The sequence below is a fragment of the Notothenia coriiceps genome, unplaced genomic scaffold (assembly GCF_000735185.1).
Source record: "Notothenia coriiceps isolate Sejong01 unplaced genomic scaffold, NC01 NC01_scaffold00008491, whole genome shotgun sequence".
Classification (NCBI taxonomy): domain Eukaryota; kingdom Metazoa; phylum Chordata; class Actinopteri; order Perciformes; family Nototheniidae; genus Notothenia; species Notothenia coriiceps.
Window position 1 is genome coordinate 42,299 of NW_011341192.1, and position 13,953 is coordinate 56,251.

Consider the following 13,953-nt stretch of genomic DNA (forward strand, 5'->3'; position numbering starts at 1 on the left):
AAATATTAACAATATAATAAAATAAATGGAAATATATACACCGGCAAATATTTAATATAAATACCTTGTGTGTGTGTGTATAGCTATTGCTTTATCTGATTAATGTTATTTTCATATGAAAGTCCATGATTATAAGTATGCAGTATCATAACTACATCTTTGATGTTTATAAAAAACCAAAACGTTTGAAAATTGTTTGAAAATTGAGCAAGCTATGGTTATTTAAATAGTAAACCATAATGTTATGAATGAGAGAACTGCCTGTAGCAAGATGGCGGCCAAGTGGCAACGTCGGTCTCCATTGGCCAGCAGCGCGGGTGAGTCATCTAGTGTTTGGGAACCGGGCAGAGTTTTTCGCCAGTCAACGTGTATTAAAGTTTTAATCTTCCGGACAAAATTATAAAAGTGCCAGTCAAAGATCTTCTTTGCTATTTATTGAGCTTTAAAAACAAATGAATAACGACTCTATATAATATAATAATAAAAATACACGGAGCCTCTCTTTTTCCTCCCTCTCTTCGGACAGCGTCAGTGTCTGTCTCAAGCAGCAGCTGATCCAGTAGGCTAATGAGTGACCCGGCAGTAAAAATAAACAAATGTATAACTAGTTTAGGTAGATTGAGAGGTAATTAAAATAGCTAAGGGTGATGATCTGACTTGAAGTGTGTGTTTTGCTCCGTTCACCGCTGCATCACAGCGGGAGGAGCTGCAGGTGAGCAGAGCTGCGTGTCTCCGTCCTGTCAGATTAGACTTCACTCGCATTTATGTCCATATCGAGAGAAAGAGAAATAATCTGAATTCAGTGTGCAGTTTACTTTGACGCGGGGGTGAGCAGCAGAGGTGGGGAGAGGCGGGGCTATTGTGTCATCATTATCAGAAAATGATCGTATAGGGCGCACACACGGAGCCGTTGGACCCCCCAGAGCGTTGCGTATGCCGTTTCTATCCACCTTGGGACCCGTTATCGTTTCCGCAGTTGTTTACTGTCATATTCGGTCGTCCTCGTGTGGCCGAACGGTCTATATGACACTAAACAGTAACGCAAACGACCGTTTTCGTCCTCGTGTGGCCGGGGCCTAAAGCCATTGGAAGTTGCGGTCTTTGCCATCATTGTCGTCACTGCAGATAGGCTCTCCTGTAAAGGGTCCTTTAATCATTCAGAATGTGAACCAAATTATTATCTGAAGTCTACTCTACTCTTAAAAATAAACAGCCCCACGGGGTAAAACCAATACAAATTCAAATGAATAGTAGTTTTGTGTGAAAATCTGTTTCTCCAGGGCAGTTTGGCAGACACACTGTGGGGAGGAAGGGCTGCCTGCCAGCTACCGCTAACGTTCTCTCAGCTTCACAAGACCTAACCTAGTCTAATTATCCACAGAGGCCTGTCCAAAACCTATGAGCCAGCTGAATCAAATGTTACTGTAAAAATAAGGGTTTCTCCAATGCCATGTGGGTGCTGCTAACATTAGCCCAGCTTCTCTAAAGCCTCATGGTCCAGATGTCAGAAGACTAGAATATTTCATGCTGTTAAAAGTAGAGGCAAAAAACGCTAAGATCTAAAAAGTGTTTGTTAAAAATGTGTCTTAAAACTGGGTCAAAAGTCAGTTGATGAAAGCCTCTCGCAGGCAACAAGACTCAAAGGGGGAAATGATGCCCCTAAAGGAGACCAAATGAAAAGCACATTTACTTTGGTTAAAATTACACATGTCTCTGTGTTTATACATTTTGGGAAACAATTGGGTTAATGTAAGTACACAACTAAACAAATATAACATTAACATGTATACATTTTGATGTGGGAATGTTACGTTAAACGTTTAAATATAACATGTTTAAGAGTTATTTTCCCTGCTTGACCAGATTTGTAAACATTTACATGGGGTTGTTGTACAATCCACGGTCTTTACAAAGTCCTCCAGGATTGTGAAGTTCTTGACATTTCTGATCTCTTGGCTTAGTTTTGTATATTTGGCTTAAGCAACAGGCATGGATTCAATTTCATTGTTTGGGCTCCAAGAGTAAAGTTTGAGGGGAAAACGCCTAACCTTGTGTTCACTGTTAGATTTATGGCCTGCAGTTTGACGATCTTTCATCAGCCTTTTTGACTGCGCTCATACTAGATTGCAGACAAACATGTAAGCTTGAATGTTTTAATGAACTTTTCTCTGAGAAGTTGAGTAACACAGGCTTCCTCCTGCGTGACTGAACAGGATGTGGTGTCGCCTTCAGATCAGACGCTCTGCATCTCTCATCTCTCCTTGTGTTCTCAGAAGAAAAAAAAAGCTGATGCTGATCGATTGAGGTTAGAACTTTTTCTCCTTATATAGTAATGACCTTTTTAACTCATAAATGTGCCAACCTGCTTTAAAGATCGCTTTAAATTGTGCCCTTTCAAGTGTTTTAAGATAACCACTTTATGCTGAGTATTTCCTGTTTGTTTCATAACTCAAATAACCCTATTACAAATATAGTAAATGCTACACAATATATATTCACGACTGAAATATACTTGTGTATATCAGTAAAGGTTAGGGGCTTCCAATAATACAAATAATGTTATATTGAGGTGGAAATCTTAAAATGTTTTAAATGATTAACTAATATAACACCATGTTACTTTGTCAGTTAACTACTAAGGCATTATTTTTTGTTATACAAATACTGAAATTATATGTTTAAATATGCAAATGAGGCATTATCTTATTAAATATCTGGTAATATGCATTCATTTCTATAACACAAATGTGAACCATCCATTTTAACCACTCCATGAATCATAAATGACGGTCATGAGTCTGAAAACACTATTTACGACATGTATTAAGGAAAACATTTTATATAAGTCAGGCTCTGAGTGAAATGTGAACAAAGCACTTTGTAAAAACCTTCAGAAGATAGATGAAAATTAAACTTCAAAGGTGTATGGTGTATGTCTGTTCTACTGAAGTGGAGATATCTGGTGAAAAAGGATGAGAACAACCTCAGTTTGAGAAAACGGCCTTTGACGATAGGTATTGTTAAATTAATTCATGTTGTACACACTACAGGAAAGTAGGGTCAATATGTGACCTACTGTATAGATACCACCATGAAACTTCCCCAGGTCATTACTGATATACAAACAGAATCTTTTTGTATTTTAAGTTTTACTTTATGTTTAAAAATGCAAATTAGGCATTATTTAACTCATTATTATTTCAACTGTTGGTGAATTAAGGTAGTATCTAAGACACAAATAGACTAAGTTAGTGAAATAAACACCCACATGTGGATGTTCTTCCCACTAGCCTCAAAGAAGACACATTATGGAAGCAAAATGGTCCAACATCTTTGTATTCAGTCTGTTCTTACCTGGGGAAGGAGGGCCTCTCTCCGGCGTCAAAGGCGTCTCTGAACTGTTTGACTGCGTTGTCTTGACCCGGCAGGCGGAAGATGCCCTCCTCATTCAGGCCGTGTTCCTTGATGTACTCCACACACTTCTGGACCAGGATCGGCACCATGTGAGGCCCAAATCGCTGCTCATATGTGACAATGTCCATGAGGCCCTTTCCAAACACTGCAAAGGGGTATTAAGTTACATCTTAGACTACTTAAATTATGAGATTAGAAAACGTTTTACACCTTCAAATTTGAGATTGATCTGAAAGATGTAGATATTCTTAAAATATTCTAGATTTCACATGTGCTTCTTGTTTCATGGCAAAAACGCCGACGTTCAGTCACGAAAGTTCCAAAAGTGTACTGTACAACTTAACAACTCAAAAAGTGCTGACAACATTTGAAGACGATATACTTAATTATTAGGAAGGAGTTTGCTACAGAACAGTGCCTTTAAATGGCTAAAAGTGCACTTTATTTTCCAGAGTGAAGTTATTTGTATTTATTTACTTAAAGATACAGCCATCATGCCTAACTCCTAATTTTACGGTAGCTTAGCATAAAGACCGGATATGTCTAGCATAGCTGTGTACCAAGGTAACAATAGATTTAGACCCATAGAAGCATCGCTAAAGCGTATTCATTCAAATGACGTATGATATTTGTTTCATCTCTACATAACACGTTTTAAACGTCATGGTTTTGTGGGGGGTCGTGAGCTGGACCATTTCTTGCCAGAGATAGTGACTTCCTGGCTTTCCTTTTTGATCCTGAGCTTAGCTAAGAGGTGCTATAAAGCAGGGTAATTCCCTGTTTCCAGCTGTTAACTCCAGCTACACATTGTTGTGCAGTGGTAACGATCTCCTCATTTACCTCCAGGCAACAAAAACAAATAAATCCATCACTAATTTAGGAAAATATCCAAATAATCCTTACATTTACGGTAAAGTCTTGTGACTAAAGAAAGTTCCAGCGTTTTGCATAACAATATACATTTTTACTGAACCTCCACTTGTTGGTACTCCAATGACCCGGCGCAGGGTGCGGACCCACTCCTCCAGATCACTCTGAGAGTTAGCCATGAACACATAGGGACATCGCTCTCTGTCTCCTGACGTACCTGGGAAATCATGGTTGCTTTTAGAAAATGGCATCTTAGTACAGCAAAAAAGCGGGCACACACACGCCTGTCAGTAATCTATATAAAGATTTTCAGAGAAGATCTAGATTGTTATCAGTTTGTGGTCGTTTCTGACTTTCCATTACGCAGGTAAAGTGCAGAGTCATGCTGTCAGACACAAGAAACAGACATGTCATGTAATTATTTATAGTAATGATGGTATACAAATCAAGCTTTAGTGGACATTTCTATGAAGACTATACGTGTATTACGAGGGCATTCAAAGTTAATTTTTATGTATTTATAATGCTCATAAACAGCTGCAGTCTTACAGTAAACTATAAACGTAACATAAGTTATAATTGTATCTGTTGAAGTAAAAATGTATGACTATCGTATTGAATGCTGATCATAACGTTTTGTGTGTTGGTCTTAAGTAAGGCATTTTCATGCGGTTAAAATAACCTATGCTGCATCATAAGTGGTTGTTGTGCTAATTCAATGTCTTATATATAACACTAACACATGCATTGATACCTTCTCTTCCCATTCACACCACATGTTATATTAAAGCACAATTTTGTGACTTTGTTCACTACAAACTCTTCCTCCTACTTATACTTACTCATACTTTTTAAATGTCCCTAGCCAATTTTCAGTGGTGTAATTAAGTAGATTTACTCAAGTACAGTACTTTAAAGGTGGGGTAGGTAAGTTTGAGAAACCGGCTCGAGATACACTTTTTGTTATATTCCATGGAATGCTCTTAACATCCCGATAGCAATGAATATCCGAAGTGTTTTGACAAAAAATCCATTAAAAAAATGTCATCTGTGGAAGCCGTAGTGTACTGTAAAAAGCACGACCAATCATCTGAGCCGGCCAGGCTAAAGCAACTGGATGGCCTACCTGCCTGTCAGCCTTCCATCTGTGCACAAACTTATCTCGTGCCCTCATTGGTCATGTGCGCGTTTGTGTGTGTTGGAGGAGGGGCTCTGTGAGGAAGTGGCAGATTTGTTCCGGCTGTGTATTTTCAAATTCTAACGCACTCGAGCTGGTTTCTCCAAAATTACATGCCCCACCTGTAAGTACGATGTTTGGGTACTTGTACTTTACTGAAGTATTTATATTTCATGCTACTCTACTACATTTTAGAAGCCTAGACATATTGTACTTTTTATTCCAAAAGATGTGTTACTAGTTACTTTACATATTAGGATTACTTGTTTATACAAAATATAAATAAACTAACACATAAACTATTATATATAATTTCAGTTTAAGATATCGAGCAGCAGTATATAAAGTAATTAAATTAGCTTAACCTTCACCAGCAGTGATGAACACGTTAATGCATGAATAATAATAATCCAGTCAATAAATATTTATGATTCTGAAATGGGACACGACGCACAATAAGTACTTCAAATCAAATTTGATGCCTATACTTTTTTTTAACTTTTACTCATGTAAGATTTAGTATACAGGATGGTCGCATTTTTACTTAAGTACAACATCTAAGTTCTTCATCCACCTCTGCCAATTTTGCACATTTCTGAACAAAAGTAATCGTTATCTGAACAGATCTCCGTCTTCAAATTCAGATTATATTTCTTTCCTTTTAATGTTCTTAATGTTTTTTATTATATTTATTACTATTAATCTTACTGTGTTTATGTATGTCATTTTTGTGAAAACCTTTTTGGAAATAAACCAAATTCAGACTATCATTATGTTAACATATGTACTATTATAGCATACTATGAGTCTTTACTGCAGTTAATTGTTGAGGTGAGTATTTGTAGTCATGAAGTATTATAAGCCCCATTTTTCAACCTATTTTCTTAGTCTCTCTCTATATTTCGCTGTAACAATGTAAATGTCCTTCTGACGGGACGGATAAAGGAATTTGTATTCTGATTCTCTATATAAGTAGTTGTGAGCATCAATAAGACCTTTTTAATTAATTACAGAAACACATCCTTAATGCTTAATGACATAATACACGTGGATGTGTCTCTGCTGTAATGCCACAATAAGACAACGGCACAAGGCATAGAGGTCCCTCTCTAGACAATGCATCTTAAAGTCTGTTATGATCTTTTTCAAAGGTTGATTTCATGCTTACGTGGGATGATTTCGAAGATGTACTTCCCGGGGTCATCAGGGTTCGCAGGGAGTTCATTAACTTTACTGAACCGCAGCTGGATGACTCCCTGGAGAACACACACTACGTTAGTGAAATGTTCAAAAGAGAAGTTAACAACCAACCACTAATATGAGTTAGTTTTCATTTGTCAGAGTTATCAGAGTCCATGTCAGCAGGTATTTTCCCTGCATGTATAGCAGTTTCTTTCATTGTGACACCATTGTGCTTTTGCTGGTTTACAAAACTTAAAAATGCATGACCATCCTAACTGCTTATCCATTACCATTAGGGTCCACATCATATTTTATAATTTCTAGATTATCCAGAGGCAACTCATATTGCTCGTCTTTGCAGGCTTACTTGCAGATTCTGGTCTTTTTAAAGACAAAGCACATGGTATACCTTTATATAGTTTTATGAATAGCCAAAATATCTAACCTGTTCACAAAGAATGACATCTCATGTAATTGTTTGATATTCAGTGGAATAAATATAAAAAATGAACAACAAATCCGCTCCCCATTACTCTTAAACATTGGAATACTACCAAGTGTGTAGTCATTTATTCGATATCACGTAATGTTGAAGGTCATCAAAACAGTGACTCAAGTCTAATTCATAATGACTTTGGTGCTCTATACCCAGTTTAAATTACAGCACATTCATTGTATACTGTATATTTCCCTTTTCACATTATGAAGCCTATTTCCTCTTTATCCCCCTACTGCCCCACACCCTTATTTCTGTTTAGAAACAGGACCAAAGTGGACATGACTAATTATTGTCCCTGCATGGGTTTACGATTTTTTTATTCAACATGTTTTCCAGGATGCTTTTCTGGCTTCCTGTTTCACTATCACTCATCTCTAGACAGGAACTACATCTGAGGATTTTGGTAGGCCTTCTTAAATGTATATGGTTTATAATTTGACCATGCTACCTTTTGTAGGGGTTTTGCAATCTTGAGTCAACAAGAGATATTTTGGAGTTTTTGGTGTTGCCAATATGAACTACCACTTTCTTTTCCATGCACTGCTCATTGTTCACAGTCTAATTAGCAACTTGAGATGCAACAATGGACGTGTAATACAACATCTAGTGTAGGGAAATCAAAGTGCGTCCGATACCAAAATCGTATTACTGTATGTCTACAGATTTAGGGGTTTTGTTTTGCAATCTTTGCAAGTCGGACTAGTCTATTCGAGGTTTAAACATGTAATATTTGTACCTTTTTTGTTTTAGCTAGTACTATTGCTGCAAGAAGGGCAAACTGCACCCACCAGTAGGAGAGAAGTTGCATATCCAACAATGTGAAAGGTTTTCAGTTTCCTAATCTTTCGCTTCAGGTGGTCAGAGTGTGTGGTAAATTCTAGGAAAAGGATATGTGTTTGGTTAAAAATAAGGATGCCTATTTTTGTTGTTGAACGTCAAATAACGTGGCGTAAATTACATGTGTGACGGCAATTTGCTTACGTAGGAATTTGGTTTCAGATGTGACATACTTCAGCAGACTTTATCCTTTGCATAGGTCATATTTACTATGACTGCAGTAACCATGTAAATAAATTATGATGGTTTTCTAAACCAAAAGTAAGTGAAGCAGATATCTGACAAATATCTAACGCTAACAACGGCCATTAAAGAGGGGAAATAGTCTGAAACAAGTGTTTGTCTTTGCTTCACCTTCTTAAAAGTTTGTCAACATTTTGCACAACTTGTAAAGAAAAAATTAACATTTTTTGTTGAGAGATTTTGGTTGATGACATGATAAGATAAAAGAGTTTAAAAAAGCAGACCTTGTGAGGGTTTGTTTTGTGTACAGGAAGTGTGCAAACGGCAGCAGAGTGGTTGTGGTGTTGAATGGAAATTATTGAGGACACATTTTTTATAAATGTATAGTCTATAAATAATATTGATGTTTAAGACAAAAAGTGCTAACATTAGAGGACTAAATACGTGTCTTTAGATGATGCTGGTTAGCACTTTCTATATCTTCACATCACTGAATGTAAAGCAATTGTAATAAAGATGTTGAAATGTCTTTAACAAAGTCCTAACCCTACAAATAAATCGTGTTATGTGCCAAATAAAAAAAGCAATTCAGCTTTTCAAACTTTGGAATATCAGTTTTTGTAGATAGACTTCATTCTCACCTGCACAGTGGTCTCCTTGTCATCTTTGTGGTAGGTCAGCGTGCTTCCTCTCAGCACAAAGTACCGCTGCTGCCAGTTCTTCACCAGAGACCTCTGCTGCTTCTTCAGCCAGCCGGCCTTCAGGGGCCTCTCCATGGACCTGGGGGAGTTAGGGGAGCCCAGTATTGGGCCTCCCTCTCCAGGTGTCACACTCCTGGATCGCGCTGCCAAACACCACAAGAGAGCTGTTGGTAAAAGTGTCATGAACAACAATCGCCAGCGTGTTGTGAAACGACACCAAAACATCAGCGCTCAGCTCAACTGGAGCTAAGCACTTCCTCTTTTCTGAAGTGAGGCTGCTTCAGCCTATCAGGTTTCAGAGACCGGCGCGCTGTAGATTATTTTTTTCACCCACCTTTACGGTTTCATGCTGAAAGGAGTGGACCACTTTCCTGTGCTAGGTTCGTGAATACAGCTGTGATTGTTCAACAGAAATAACACTGTGGTCTGCAAGAGACTGAGCATCAAACAATAAAATGCTGAAAGGTCAGAGATTAAAAGTTCACACTGCACAGTGTGGAATTTAGTGGCAGTGCAGCCACTGTCTCTTAAAAACATGTTATGGCCACTGTTTCAAATGCATGATTATTGTTGTGTATTGAAAGAAAACAAAGTTGCAAAAGGTTAGAGCTAACACTTTGTTGTTATCTGGGGGGAAATAATACTTTCAACATGGTGCAACATGGAAGAGGACCTGCTCTATATGTCTACGCAAACGAAAGCAACAACAACAACCCCTTAGCCTCTGGTGACCATACACGAATACAAATATATGGATATTATAGTCAGTTATGCCCAGAGTTCCCTCTAAATACAGGCCCAGAAATATAAATGTTTAGGATTAGAGTTTTTTAAGGTCACTCTTCGTGGACACTTGTCCCCCTTCAGTTTATTTGAGATTGACCCTGATGCTTTAATGGAGGGATGAAAGGCGGAGGTCTACGTGGCTCAGAGAGACAGAGTCACACGCAGGACTGAGGACCACACAGATATCTTGATCATGATTCAGCCCACTCGCTCAGTTGTTCTTAAATTCACCGTGTCTTGTTACTCAAGATGACAGAGGAGAAGAGAAGAAGAAGGGCCGCTCCGGGGGAAACAGGAAGCTGCCACATCAACGCCGGATGGCCGGCCGCACTTTGAAGGCCTCCACCTAGAGCTCTGAGGGACCTTTGGTCTCATTTTAATAGCGTCACCTCCCCTGAGTAGTGGAAAGTTAAAAGGCTGTTGAGGAACCCTGAAGCTCACACGTAGAGAGAGATTTCACACCACACCCACAACTCCTTTAAACGGGCCTCAACAGCACCACAAAGATGTGTTCAGGGACTGCTATTAACAGGACTTAAAATGCAAGACTCAGGACAGAAGAGTTACATATTCATAGAGTGGAGGCTTTTCATAAAACTTAAGAAATGTGAAATTTCATTAGATTTCATGGTTATAAATTCCCTTGTAAAGTTGGGCGTACAGGGCGGGATTTCATAAATCAAGCACAATATTGTTAGTGTGTAATACTGAGGCACCGAGGCCCTTATAGCCCTATTGGAAACGTCTGATTTACAAAATAAATGGATACATATGTCATCACATGCTTCTGTGATATAACTCTGTTTGTTTCCTGTACATCAATTTAGGCTGCATCTTGCAAGAAAGGTGCTATATAAATAAAGTTTATTACTATTATTATCTATTTTTTTTAATTTAATGTTTTCTTTTTTTATATTATTATTATTGTTATTTTTTTTATTAATCTTGTATTTTCTTTTACTTGTAAATGTTTTTAATTAAATAAAATGTTCTTTATTTTTCTTTATTTACTTTAATTGATTTACGTGACTTTTATTTTATTTTTTGTGAACATCAGTTTGGTAAACACATGGACTGCCTTTTTTTATTTCCTATTTTTTGGGGATGTATAATAAACACATTTAATCTGCTTTTTCTTTTCCTTATCAGTGTCTACATTCAATGACAGACATTAAATTCAAGAGGGTAAATGTAATATTATTCCAGCAGCAACAGCAGCAGTAGTAATAGTAGTAGTAGTTGTTGTAGTAAAGTATAGTGCAGCACACACCTTCAAATAGATGTCCTTTATTACGTTACTATTTTAAATGTAATTACTTGTTATTGATATTTCTCAAATCTTTATATGTGTGTTTGAGTTTATAAAAGTTAAAAAAGCTAAAATACATAAAAACTAAACAAGTATTCCTGTACACTGACAGACGTGTGCTTGTGCTTTCGAAATCCTAACATAAGGATGACTGTGCACACATCATACACACACTCACATCATACACACATAATCACATATATGGAGGCACAGTTACACACAGACAAAGTTCTGCAGAAACTGAGCTCTTGCATCAGTTTCCTGTTGAAAACCTGCGTCACTGCAGCTTCAAAGAATAAAATCAGTCACAGTTAGGGTCAACAAATCATGTCAAGGCAAACAAAAAAACAGGAGGGGGGTCGCCCGCTTTCCAGGAAGTCATGCTTTCATACTAAATTAAGAGCATGGTCATAATAGCACCTGATAGTCAGTCAACATGGAGCAGATCAAAAATATATAGTACATGCAGCAACTTCCTTCCACAGTGCTGAAATACCACTGATTGTGAAAATGATTACAGAGAAAATGATGCAGGTAGTGTACAAAGACAGGACTGCATGAAAGAATATTTATCCAGCCACTACTTATGGGCAACCATCTTTTATTAAATGATGCAACTGCTGTGTGCTCTGAGCCTGAGAGAGGAAACCAGGCGCGTTGCACTGATGCCGCCCTACGCAAACAAGCATGGCTTTATGAAGTCTAGACATCTGTAGAGACACTTACTGTATATATAGTATCGACTGCACATCGTATGCATATCAACCACTGCACTACTAAATTGTTATGTAAAGGTGATTTAGGGAAGTACTCTAAAAGGGACACGTCAGCTCAAAAAATATCATTTATGTATCCATTAGTAACCCTGTGTGTCATTGAATTCTTAAAGAGAAATCTTGATGAATGGAACTTAACAGGGACCTCGTTGAACAACAGCTAAACTATCAAAACATCTGTTTAATCTAATTCAAAGTCTTATTTATCCAGTCCTATCACTCACTTTCAAACAGATGCACTTTCGCTGACACCTTAACAGTTTCACACTTGTGCATGCACTATACTTTTGAAGTGTTTCAAACATTTTTATTGAAAAGTCATGCTTGTTAACGCAAGATTGACCAAATGAGACTTTGATTTTACTGCATGGGTTGAGTGAGAGTTTGTAAATAGATGTGTTGGCATTGGTTTAAAAAACTGCTCCCATTTACTTAAATTCACAATAATTTTCTCAGTTTCTTCATTCTTAAAAACACCAAGGAGATTTCTTCAACATTTCAAGGTAACACACGGTGAGGAATCGTCATATACATATTCTTTTTTAAGTGATGCATTGCTTTAACCTTTTGAACGTCAAGATATGTTTTAATATAGAAACTGTTCATTCTATTTTGGAAGACAGAGATTTATGTAAAGTGAAAGCCTCCGTTAACACACTGGTTACAATCACCACATGGTAAGCAACCACCAACATGCTCAAAAAACCAGAGATTTAGTACCTTATAATACGATTTTCTTTAAACAAAACACCTATTTTATATTCATCCACATTATGGTTACTGAATAACAGCATAATTAAAGTACAAAAATAAACTACTTATTTTTCACATTTCCGAAAAATGTACATTGTATTTTTACATTATAATGTGTTCATCACTTTGATGCTGCAGGTTTTCACTTATATAATGCTGCCGGTTAGCTAACATTTCACAGAGGGATCAATAACGTTTTAATTTATTTAGTAAAACATTATTGTTTGAATATATTTTGTATTAATCTAAATCTTCAAAGCAACTAAAGACATTGTGAAGTACAAAGTGTAATATATGGCTCTGAATTGCAGTGAAGAAGAAGAAGTATAACGTAACAGGAAATGGAAATACTCAAGTTACATGAAACTGTCCACCACTCTAAGAAAACAACAACATCAACTGTTTAGTATATATTGAAACCACAAAAAACGTCAGTAATAAATCTGTTTGATAGAAAATTATGAATAATAAAGAAAATGAAACACCAATATCATGGTAACTCATTAGTGCTGCATAAACCGTGAACTCACATGCAACAAGTGTAATATGTGCCTCTAAATTGTAGGTAACAAGAAGTATATAGTGGCAGGAAATGGAAATACTCAAGTAAAGTACCTAAAAATTGTTCTTAAAGTGCAGTAATTGAGCAAACTTTCTTAGTTACTATCCACTGCTGTAAAACATTACAAATAAACTGTTAAGCATGTTTTAAAAAATCCTCTGTACAATATCTATGTGATGCAAAATTAGGAATAATAAAGAAACATGTGTGAAGTGCCAAAAAAGTGAAGTGTGACAGTGCTGCACCCACAGTGGAGTCAGTGGACGCATCACCAGGCTTACCTATGCGAGCTGTCTCAGCCTTGAAGGTGCTGAAGTCCCAGTTGCGTCGGAGTTTCAGAGACATTGTCCTTAACTTAAACCAGAGGTCAGCATTTCATTTCACACATAAACCCCAACGGAGCACACACACACACACACACACACACACACACACACACAATGTGGCTACTGTATCTAACAGATCACACTTCCTACTTCCTGTGTGTTAATCTGTCTTCTTCTTCTTCTTCTTTTTTTAAGCTAAACACCTCCCTTCATGCTGCCTTTACTTCCATGTTCATACTTGTTCTCATAGTGTCTGTATAAATGCCTCCCAGGCTGATTCAGTAAAAGCTGCAGGGCCCCAGGATTCATGTAACAGTAGTGGGGACTTTTTTTTTAATAAATGACAAATGTTCGATGGTGTCACACAAAAGAAACCACGAGTGTCTCAGAAAGGAAATGTTTTTTACCTCTTGCTGTGCCTCCCCCAGTGTCGCCTTTAAGGCTGCAGCAGAATCATAATGTAAGGTGTATTTTAAGGTGAAATAAGAGATGGAAGAAGTACTTAGATCTTAAAATCTAAGACGTAAAAGTAGAAATACCACATACTGTAGGCACATGTAGGCATACAATTGGAAAAA

General features: G+C 37.3%; 1 protein-coding gene across 2 annotated transcripts in view; it reads right to left on the reverse strand.

The window, feature by feature from the left end:
• Positions 1-13,663, reverse strand: part of arhgap25 (Rho GTPase activating protein 25) — a 20,126-nt gene extending 6,463 nt beyond the window's left edge. Inside the window, exons 1-5 of one of the 2 annotated variants that reach the window (XM_010770180.1) lie at positions 13,331-13,663; positions 8,804-9,027; positions 6,630-6,717; positions 4,388-4,501; positions 3,355-3,559 (exon numbers count right to left, since the gene is read on the reverse strand). In XM_010770180.1, coding sequence (XP_010768482.1) covers positions 3,355-3,559; positions 4,388-4,501; positions 6,630-6,717; positions 8,804-9,027; positions 13,331-13,394 — 695 coding nt within the window. In that variant the 5' untranslated portion in view covers positions 13,395-13,663. The remainder of the gene's footprint in view (positions 1-3,354; positions 3,560-4,387; positions 4,502-6,629; positions 6,718-8,803; positions 9,028-13,330) is intronic. The other variant, XM_010770181.1, reaches the window with a different exon arrangement.
• Between the last annotated feature and the right edge of the window lie 290 nt (positions 13,664-13,953).